The sequence below is a fragment of the Salvelinus fontinalis genome, chromosome 15 (assembly GCF_029448725.1).
Source record: "Salvelinus fontinalis isolate EN_2023a chromosome 15, ASM2944872v1, whole genome shotgun sequence".
Classification (NCBI taxonomy): domain Eukaryota; kingdom Metazoa; phylum Chordata; class Actinopteri; order Salmoniformes; family Salmonidae; genus Salvelinus; species Salvelinus fontinalis.
The window spans coordinates 44,833,883-44,845,029 of NC_074679.1; the positions used below are offsets into that span (position 1 = coordinate 44,833,883).

An 11,147-nucleotide genomic window follows, 5' to 3' on the forward strand; every position below is an offset into this window, starting at 1 on the left:
ATGCACAAAAGAAAGAGTCCGTTTAAAAATACGCCTTCTCTTTATTGTAAAGAGTATTAATTGTCATACTTTTTTTTGTATCTATATTTACAGTCATTAGGCAATGATTATTTTATCAGTGGAAAGACAAAAGGCTTAACAGAAAAGTAATTCCATCACAGTAATTCTCAGATCCAAACTGTTGAGTAATTTCAGCATATTTCTGGGGAAATACTAGGCATTTAACAATCTTTAAAGCCAAGGCTTGCACTTAAGATGGTGGATAAATGAAGAGGTCTTACTAACAGGTAGCCTAGCAGTTCAAAATCGTTGGGCCAGTAACCAAAAGGTCATTGGTATGAACCCCAGAGCAGACTAGGGTAAATAGTCTGTTGATAAGACTGTTAAATTATGTAACTATTACTCAGGCAGTTGACAAAAAAATTAAATATGGTCACAGTTCTGGTCTAAGGGGTGGCTATCCCATAGAAACCGATGCAATAGCAACTGGGTCTGGTCTACTTAGTTCATTGACTGTATAGGAGTCAGTGAGATATCTCGCTCCCTCTTCAGTCACTGTTTGCACACACACAAAATAACAATAGAAAGTATGGATATTTGTGCCAGTGTTTGATTGTTAATGAAATAGCACTGAATCCAAATTAATCCCTTTAAAAAATATTTGTGTAAATAAAAAACCCACCATTTTCATTTTACACACAATCACATTTCAGGGATCATAGAGGCATAATTTTGCTAATAAATTAATGACCAAGGTTTATTCACCAAACACACAGAAAAATTATCATTTTGCTTCCACAGCAAAGTTGTCAAACTGTGCCAGTTCAAATGAGTGTGTTCCTATGGCAGCCCAGCCATTCTTTGGTCCCAATACCACAGCATCCTTCCATAGTGGATATCCATTCAGCAACCCTGTGGCATACTCCCCCTGAAAAAAAAAAATGTTTTCTATTTAGTATAGCTAATGTGCCCATAGGCAGACAATGTCACCCTACAAAGGTCAAAGTCATTTAAATGAAAAACAAAATTGAAAGAGATGCATTTTGATGATGAACATGAGGTTTCTCTGGAAATAGTTGGTGTACCGTTTCAGAGATTGAAGTTGTAAACATACCTCGACTGTGAGGGTTAACGTGTGCCAGCCATACGCTCTCGTTCCAGACAGACCCTCTGCCAGTACAGTCTTGCCAACTGTGGAGTAATAAGACTTGGCATATTGATTTCTCAACACCTTGTGCTTTAAAATGATACATAATTTACTGATAAGCAGGAATGTTTAAAACTCAGGTATAAACATTATGGCGCCGTTTCCCCAGACAAGTCATGGACTAAAGTTATTTCAAAGGAGATTATCCTTTGACCATGGTTTTCAGTCCTAGATGAGGCTTAATCTGTGTTCGGGAAACTAGCCTTTAATATGTATGTCTACGATTGAAATACTGACCTAGGTCATTGGTGACTTTGTAGGAGCCATCTGCAAACACCCAGAAGAAGACTCCCTTGGCGCTGCGGACGGACTGCCCTCCTTTGTCCACTCTGGCTGCGATGAACACTCCTCCAGTCTTCACCGTCTCCATGAAGACATCACACATCACTGTCAGGTTCTGCCTGGAGAACATACAGTATACAACATTACAAAATACACACTTTCACGTAAAATGCCCACTTTCTTGACCTGAACCGTTTTCCTTACCAGGGTAATATTACTATCATTGTGGATTTGAGCAGAGGAGTCTAAGGCCTATTGCTGAAACACTACTGTACATACACAATACATTAAAGTGTACACTTCGACCCTCCAGGATAAGGGTTGGCGTCGGCCCTAACCCCTGCCCTCTCACCATTTATAGTCTCCAATGACGCTGATGGTCTGGTCAGCATCTGTTGCCCAGGTAACAGGCATCTGTGTGACCACCTGGCGCAAAGTGAAGACATGAGGACCAGGGTCCGTCAGGTTAATGTAATACTCAAACACCCCCGTCTGGTCAGCAAAGTCTGGGGCCTCAGAGAAGGAAGGGTTGGCTGCAGAGAGAGTGAAAAGAGAAGGAGAAAGGCAGCGAGCAAGACAGACAAACGCATTTAATTAATCGTTTAAACTATAATTAGAATTTCCAGATCATTTGCAGGTTGTTTTTGGCAGATAGTGTGACATTTCTAGCTTGAAAATGCACTTACCAACATTAAAGTCATCCTTGTATACTTTAGGGAATGGGCCAGAGGCAGGTGGATCAGGGTAAGTCCCTTTCTGCCCAGTGGATATGGTGGTTAAAGTGTAAACCTCACCAACATCCAGGCTCAAGGTGAACGAACCATCATAAATCTACCAGAGAGGGAGTTAGGGAGCATGAAACTCATGACAATGTAGTAAATAAAAAAATGCCCACATCAAAACATCAACCTAAAATCATAAAACCTCAAAAAAAGTTAGTGAGGAGATGTGAAATGTCACGGGGGAGTAATATCACTTTGTACACCACTCATTCTAAAAACAAGATCCAAAGGCAGTGTCATCCTGTCAGATATCATCTTGTCATAATATTTTAGAGGCTGGCGTGCCCTATTGCAGAGCTATTTCTGTCACAGGAGTACGTTTACCTTTAAGGGGCTCAATTTCTTGAAGAAGAACGGCTTTTTAGTCTTGAAGTCAAACTTTGACTGCCACACCTGTAGTTCCTTGATCGAAGCCTAGGACAGAGAAACACATACTCAGACAAAGTAGCCTCTCAATCATTTAAGTGGGTAGAAAAGTCTCAGGGGATCAAGACAGTACTCACAAAAGATCCCTTGAGTTGGAATGTTACATTCTGGGCTGTGACATTGAAGGGCAGGAGTGGAGGTCTGATGCACACAGAATGATCATGAGTCTGAACAGAATAAAAATAAAATGTATAAACTAAGGTGATAGCCCAGTAGTCAGATATCTTTGTGTTTATGTGATAAGAAATAGTAAAGTTGCTTGAAGCGCAAACCACTGGCTACACCATCCTTGCGTCAGCAGAAAGCTAAGTAGAAGTGAGCTGCTAGCTCAAGAGACTTCCTTTTGCTTTTCTAAAGCTTAGATTGTAGGCTCCGGAGAGAGCAGAGCTTAAATTTGGAAGAGAAAGTCAACAATGTCCTCTTCAGGTTTCCATTCCAGTCAAAAGCAGACTTAAAAAGCTAAGCGTCAGAGATTTAAAAAAAGGGCTTTACTATAATTGTTTATTCAAAATTAGAAAAGTGTTCATAGCACAGTGCACAATCAACAATAGGATTAAGCCTTTAACTCACATTATACAGCATTACTCAGAATAAAGATCCTGGCTAACAGGCATAATGTATAGGAAGATAAATACTGACCATGGTTTCTATTACAGCAGTGAGGTTTCCTTTACTGTCTGTCAGGGCAACATAACTTCCCCCGTGTACCAGATGCCCAACGGTTTGCAGATAGGTCCATCCTGGCTGGCTAAACTGGGTGGTGTGGGCTAGGAGATAAAATTACCTCATGTAAATCAATGAAATTAGTCCTTTTTACATTAGCACTTGTCACATACTTGTCTAAAACATGTTGGTGAGCTTTGTACTGTAGCAGGATATGGCCGCTAATGTCACCACATCACATGTGAGCTGGCAAAACTTTTGGGAAAGCAGTAATAAAGCACTCAAAACAGTGACACGGTAATCAAACATTATTGTGCTAATCTGTAGCTAGCATGCAAGTTAACCGTACCAATAATGAAACAATAATGTTAGGGTGAACTATCCATTTAAGTGCTGTGGGTTACCAGTTATCCAGATGGGCGATTCCACCACATAGTTCCCAGTCCAGGGCTCCTCTGCGGTCATTAGGCCATCTCTCCCAAAGGGAAGGTCCTCATAGTAACTGGCTACCAGGTTCCAGGATATGGTGCTGAAACAATAACACAGATATTTCACTGACCACTCTTTTACAAAAAAGGACAACAGGTAACCCTTTTAAATGGCTGACTACTTTTGACCAGGTTCCATAGGTTCCGGTCATAATTTTAATCAAACCTTTATTTAACTAGGCAAGTCAGTTAAGAACAAATTCTTATTGACAATGACGGACTACACCGGACAAATCTGGACGACGCTAGGCCAATTGTGATACAGCCTGGATTCGAACCAGGGTGTCTGTAGTGACGCCTCTAGCACTGAGATGCAGTGCCTTAGACCGCTGCGCCACTCGGGAGCAATGTAGGGAACAGGGTGCCATTTGGGACGCGGCCCATACCTACCATTATATGAGTGAGGGTTGCGTGTTTTGGACGCTGATCTATCAGATTCTTATAGCTGCACCGTGTCTCAGGTTACCAACTGGAAGTCACCTGCCCAATGGGGCAACCTTAGAGCCCAACAGATCAGTTCACTTACACCGGGCATTACGGCAATCCTTAAGGTCAATCTCTGTGTTGATCATAGTACTACCCTCTCACCCTTCCAATACTACAGCTGATTTTAGTGGTCTTGTTTAAAATCAGCCCAATCTCACATCCTGTTGTGAAATGAAAAGTGAGCATGATTTTAGTAGAAATCAGTAACTACGACAGTTAGCTACATACGCAGTCATGAGTCCGTTGACATAGTTCTGGTTGAGGATCCGGGCCCAGCAGCCTCCTCCCACCTCGTCGTTAAAGGTGCTGTAGTCTTCAGACGACCATAGCTTTTTCTGGGTCTTCAGGGCCTCCATCACTGTGGTGGTGCCTGGGTAGTGGGCCCTGTCAGGCCACACAAATGGAATTATAAAAAGTGATGAACACCAAGGCACACTTAAAAGAATAAGCACTGTGCGTGCAGACGGTAGTTCTGAGGAATAACTTCTAAATAGATGGGAGAAGCGCAAGCAGTAAATTGAACAGAGGTGGTCTCTTGTAACACAGTAGAAACTCAGAAACACAGTAGAAACTCAGAAACACAGTAGAAACTCAGAAACACAGTAGAAACTCAGAAACACAGTAGAAACTCAGAAACACAGTAGAAACTCAGAAACACAGTAGAAACTCAGAAACAAAGTAGAAACTCAGAAACAAAGTAGAAACTCAGAAACAAAGTAGAAACTCTCCTACCCTATCACGTCTACTGCGTTGGCCAGCTCTTGATCGACACACAATGAATAGGTTATGGGCTGCCAAAGGTTATCACTGGCTATGATTCTGACCCTCTCCAAACCACTCTTATCCAGAGTGTACCGCAGCAGCTAACCAGTGACAGTCAGAAAGAGAGGCGAGTGAAAAGGTGAACCTGTATTGAAGAACCAGTCAGGACAATTGACTACATTGCCCTTTTACTTTAACATGTGCCAATGTCAAGCAATAAACGTAGCTTGCATACTAGAGTGTGCACATTCTCTATTAGTATGGAATCAACTCCTGATATTGCTGTGGTTTGAGACTGTCATAAATATATGCACTACATAAGATTCAGATATGCAGAAGAATAATGAAGAATTTATTTGAATTGGTACTGGTGTACTGAAAATCACTTAGTGATACTTCGGGATTATGGCAATGAAGCCCTTTATCTATTTCCCCAGAGTCAGATGAAATCATGGATAACATTTGTATGTCTCTGCATCCAGTATGAAGGAAGTTAAAGGTCATTTTGCAAGCCAATGCTAACTAGTGTTAGCGAAATGACGTAGTCTATGGTATCTACTAGTACTTACCATCGACTTCCAGTCATTGGGCTAACGCCAGTTAGCAACTTCCTTCAAACTGCACGCAGAGACATAAAATAGTATCCACGAGTTCATCTGACTCTAGGGAAGTAATCCTGAAGTATCACCTCAAACAAAATTTAAATTGATCAGAAGTTGACTGTAATTGTGTTAAGACATCTTTTCTGACCGCTCAGGCATTAAAAGAAAAAAAACAGCCACCAACATTCAGCTTTGTCTGACAACAGAGCAATCAAAGTTACGAAAGGTGGCACGCAGACTTCCTTATTGCGTGCCAAGTGTTCTAGAATCGTAGAGTGGTATAACTAACTCGTGACAGACGCAAACATACCAGATCCAGGGAACTGAAAGGCGAGACACACCCATGGAGAACCCATACTCTATTACAGTAAACCCCCGTGTGTTCAGTTCCCCATTCACCTTGACTGGCATCTGGGTTTAATGATACCACGTTCTTTAACTTCATACTTTAGTGCAAAAGCATCTGAGCGCATGTTTGTTTAGCATGATCATTGCATTTCTAGACCCACAGAATGCTATTGACTACACCTGTGACAGTCAGCTGCGTGTGAGAAATACCATGCCATGGAGGGAACAGAGTGATTTGCTGTGAGCCGGAGTTGCAAAGGCTGTTTTGTGTCACTTCAGTGCAAGCTGTGGTCCATGTTGTCCCTTACTTACCCTACTACCTCAACAGCGTCGTTGAGGTACGGGTCTACACCCATGGCATTGGAAACATCCCAGTTGCCGTCTGCTGCGATGATGCCCACACCGGTTAGGCCAACTTTATCCAATGTGTCTCGGAGCACCTTAGTAACAAATTATATGCTCTCAGATGCAAACAGCTGATCTTGATCGGATTTGGATGAACAATTGTCTGTCTCTCTCTCTCTCTCTGCCAATAGCCCTAAATCACAGGAGGCTGCTGAGGTGAGGACAGTTCAGAATAATAACTGGAATGGAGTCACTGGAATGTATCAACCACATGGAAACCATGTGTTGGATACCAGTCCTTTGATACCATTCCATTCCAGCCATTACGATGAGCCCATCCTCCCCAACTTAGGTGCCATTGGTAACAAATTAACTAATGGCTGCAACAGTAAAAACCAAATGTTGGTGGCAGTTTTTTCTTCTAAGACATTTCACATTGTGTAATGGTAATGGCTGGTAAAATATGAACAGAAACCATGACAACACCAACCTTGATGTACTTGCTGTCGAAGTTCCGTTCATTCCAAATCTATATAGGTATAAAAACATCAACAGCAGAACTTTAAACAGGTGGGTAGAGTAAGTGAATACATCATGTCTGTACCCAATTATAATATTGTCTATACACAAAAATGAATTGAATACACACCCCAACATAATCAATATCCAGGTCATGGTACTGTTTGGCTCCTAAGATCCACGACACCACGTAGGATGCAGTTATATCAGGGAAGTCATACGGCCAGTTCTTCCCATGTCCAACCCAACCCGGGAAGGCCCATGGCAAGCCTGCAGTTACAAAAGGAAACATGAACAGAGACTATTGATAGAGAGACCACACCTGACGCTTACCTGTCGAATCGTCGCAGATATTTCCAACCGTCTTGAGTTCTAGTTTGATACAGGGATGAAAGGGTACGGCGGCAATGAAAGGTGTCTACTGCTCCTTCAGCCTCACCTATGAGCGTGATGTTGGGGTTCCTCTTCTTGGCTTCTCTCATCAGCCACCATTCATAGCCTCGGAAGAAGTTCTCATCGTTTTCATAGTGCATGTGAGAGGGTTCCGTCCCATCTAGGTGGAAAAACAGAATTGACATGTAGTCTTCAGCTAACATGACATTCATAACTCAAAGCCACTCTCGGCCTGTGTCATACTTGATAAACACAAAGAATGCTTTCCAAATGGCACCCTAATCCAAAAATAGTCTTGGTCAAAGTAGTGCACTATAAAGTACATGTTCCACATTTACCTGTGGTTTGGGCATCACCTCCAATCTCCACTTTCAGGATGTGTAGAGAAGCCCCAAAGTTTGGCTACAGACAGCAAATAACAGTTACATATTGTTATGGATCGCACACCAAGATAAGATTACTGGCTGGCTACCTTGCATGAAATGAGATGAATTCAGACCTAACATAATGTATACAGTTGTAGCAGCTACCTTGAAGAGGTAGTCCAATATCTGGCTTCGGTAGGGTTCTGCATAATTGACAAGTAGACGAGATGTTGCCTAAAACGAACAGGGAGAGGTGGCAGAAAAGTGACAAAACGATTTAGATTGCAACGCACTCGTTTCATTGATTGGTTCACAGTACAGCCGAACCAGGAAGTAGCTACTAGCCTAGTATTAGCAGCTAGGATAAGTTACTTACCCCTCCACCACTCAAACCACCAATGCCGTCAAACGTTCTTCCTAATCCAACTTTATCATCCAAAACGTAGCTCTCGGCAATACAGAGATCAAAACACAATGCGATAGCAAAAGATACTTTATAAATCATCCTGACCAATGTTTCCAAAAAGTCTGACTGCACTGTCAAAGCTGCAAACTCACGAGTTATTATATAACCACGCCCCTGTTTAGATCACGTGACAGTCACGAGTTACATGATTTCGAATTGCTATATTTTCTTACAATGATGAGACTGGGTATAAATACCCCCCCTTTTATCTGTTTATATATATATATATATATGATATAATTTTCCTTGTTTCAGATCAACATCATTAACAAATTGTACATAGTATGTAGATATATTTGAATTCCAAAAAGAAAGAAGGTAACATAAAACATAACATAGCCAGCAAACACCAAAACAAGAACATAGAAAAAATTATAATTATACATTCTCTTTCTTAATTTTTCATTACTTTAATATATTTTTTAAATTAATTTCGTTACCATTATCAATTTTTCTTTTTCTTTACATAGCATTAATACATTGACTGTCGCTAAATGTGTGGATGTAGTGTGTAATATACCACTACCAGAGTATAGAGGCCTATAGAATAACATATTTATTTTTTACAAAAAAGCATCTGCAGTCCAGTTGATCCATAAATTCATACAATTTTTATATTTACACTTTTTATGGTATCTGCAAGATTAGGGAAAAGAAATGGCAAAAAGGGATCCCATATTGTATAGAAATCTCCTTCCTGGTTCCTAAATATTACACTCATTTTCTCCGGTGGTAACACTTTAAACATATCACGATACCACAGATTTATTGTCGGTGGCTGGTCTTTTATCCAGTTAAGGAGAATGGATTTGCGGGCCACAAAGAGTTTTTTTTTTAAAGAATATTTAGCTGTGCTAAGTTAAGTGAGAGCCTGACGACACACAGTAGAAATAGCCATGGGTCCATTCTTATAGGACATATGAACAGCTCCTTTTTTACATTTTCCCAGAAATGTTTTATTAATGGGTAAGTCCAAAACAGATGGCCATGAGTGCCTTTTTCCTTCTTATACTTAGAACAAGTATCAGAGAATTCTGCTTTCATTTTACTTTGCACAATCTTATATTGCATCATGTGGTTGTATCACTGGTGACTGTATCATCGGGACTAGTTCTTATTATACCTCAGTGGGATACTCACGCCACGAAAACATTAACTTCCTCCCCGGGTTATTGTGCACAGCGCATATGATGCTGCGTTTATAACCATAATCAAGTGGAAAGGTGGTAATTACCTGCTGTAAAGTCATAACTTGTTGCATGTTTTCACGTTGATGTTCTCCGTTTTGCTCTATAACACCTACAAGTGTCATGGGTCTCGTCTGAAGGTAACCGGTTGCCAGGCCGGAAAAAATTATGGAAGTGAATGGGGCATTTCCATGTCAAAGGTATACAGATTATTCCGAGGTAAAATTATAATTATAAATCCAACGCTCAGATATAGGACAGACACTTCAAAACATACTTCCTTTTGCATTATTTTTGCACTATCTGTTTTTCCATGTATGATCTGTTCAATGCGTTTCTATGGTATAGGCCAAATGCAATGTTTCATCAAATGTTTGTTTTTTTGGGCCACCGAAATGTTCCTAATTATTGGACATAAATGACTGTAAAAACACCAGCAACTCAGCTACAAGTGATTTTAATTTGGAAAATCTGTTCCAAATTATTCCCATGCATAATAGAGAGATATATGTAAGCAAGGTTTGAAATTATTATGTTTTAGTCAAATATTATCTGTTTGGGCTGCCTTAGGGCCAGATTTCCCAAACGACATAGCTGATTCAAATAATCAAAGCTTCAAGATGAGTTGGTTATTTGAATCAGCTGTGTAGTGCTCGGGCATGACAAAAACCAAAACATGCACCCGGGGGATGGAGACATAACATGCTTAGTGCTTCTCCAGAAAGTGACATTGCAGGCTACAGAAGCTCAGTGCTACCCCCTCTCATTGAGTAACTCAAGTTGAAGGCCGATCGGGGTACAATTAGCAACTAACTTATCATTAAACTTCTTCTGTGTGCAATTTTAAAATAATTGGTTCAAGGACATACATCTGGTGTATTAGAAGAGGTTATTGGTACCATGACGGTCTTGTAAATACAATTTTTATTTACACTAAGATTGACCACGAAGATTGCTATTTTTAATTCACTATAATGGGGGATCCTGTTTTCCGCTAACAATGCCTGCAGTACTGCGGTCAGCCTTGAACTTCCTTGGTTTCAATGAAAGGGGGCAGTCGTTCTCCACTGGAGAAGTCAGAGCTCAGGAATAATAGAGTTTCCCACTAGTAATTACCAGTTGGAGGGCAACTAGTGGATTTTCCCCAGTCGTATGTGGTAAATACCACCTTTGCACTTGGTTATGAATGCAGCATTAGCCTGGGATATCAAAGATTCAATGTTGGCCTTAATAGGAGTCACCATAGAATTCTATGGGAGTAATCTACTTAGTAAAGTATTTTTCATCATTTAATTTTAGCAAATCACACAACTGCACGGTGTGTGGAGGAAGGTGTGGGAGATGATTGATCTAAAATCTCTGATGAAATGGTTCGTCCAAATAATGGTCCAAAAATGAATGCACTTTTTTGCCCCCATCAGCTGACACCTATGACATACACTACCGTTCAAAATGTTGAGGTCCTCTGTCCAGTGTCTGTGTTCTTTTGCCCATCTTAATCTTTTATTTTAATTTTATTAAAGTACTTTGTTTCTGGCCATTTTGAGCCTGTAATCGAACCCACAAATGCCGATGCTCCAGATACTCAACTAGTCTAAAGAAGGCCAGTTTTATTGCTTCTTTAATCAGGACAACAACTTTCAGCTGTGCTAACATAATTGCAAAAGGGTTTTCTAATGATCAATTAGCCTTTTAAAATTATAAACTTGGATTAGCTAACACAACGTGTCATTGGAACACAAGAGTGATGGTTGCTGATAATGGGCATCTGTACGCCTATGTAGATATTCCATAAATTTTCCAGCTACAATAGTCCTTTACAACAT

At 40.5% G+C, this 11,147-nt stretch overlaps 1 protein-coding gene across 2 annotated transcripts; it reads right to left on the reverse strand.

Annotated features, from left to right (window-relative positions):
• Positions 1-21: 21 nt before the first annotated feature.
• galcb (galactosylceramidase b) lies at positions 22-8,255 on the reverse strand. Of its 2 annotated transcripts, none has more exons than XM_055863960.1 (17): positions 8,045-8,255; positions 7,834-7,902; positions 7,642-7,705; positions 7,350-7,463; positions 7,041-7,180; positions 6,882-6,920; positions 5,067-5,197; positions 4,563-4,718; positions 3,765-3,889; positions 3,337-3,464; positions 2,775-2,864; positions 2,596-2,685; positions 2,176-2,320; positions 1,842-2,022; positions 1,445-1,608; positions 1,115-1,191; positions 22-928 (listed from the first exon to the last, which is right to left on the reverse strand). In XM_055863960.1, the coding sequence occupies exons 1-17, from the start codon at positions 8,171-8,173 to the stop codon at positions 785-787; spliced, it is 1,986 nt and encodes a 661-aa protein (XP_055719935.1). In that variant the 5' UTR covers positions 8,174-8,255; the 3' UTR covers positions 22-784. The 2 variants fall into 2 exon arrangements, with proteins under 2 accessions (XP_055719935.1, XP_055719936.1); XM_055863961.1 differs by lacking the exon at positions 5,067-5,197 and adding an exon at positions 6,359-6,486.
• Between the last annotated feature and the right edge of the window lie 2,892 nt (positions 8,256-11,147).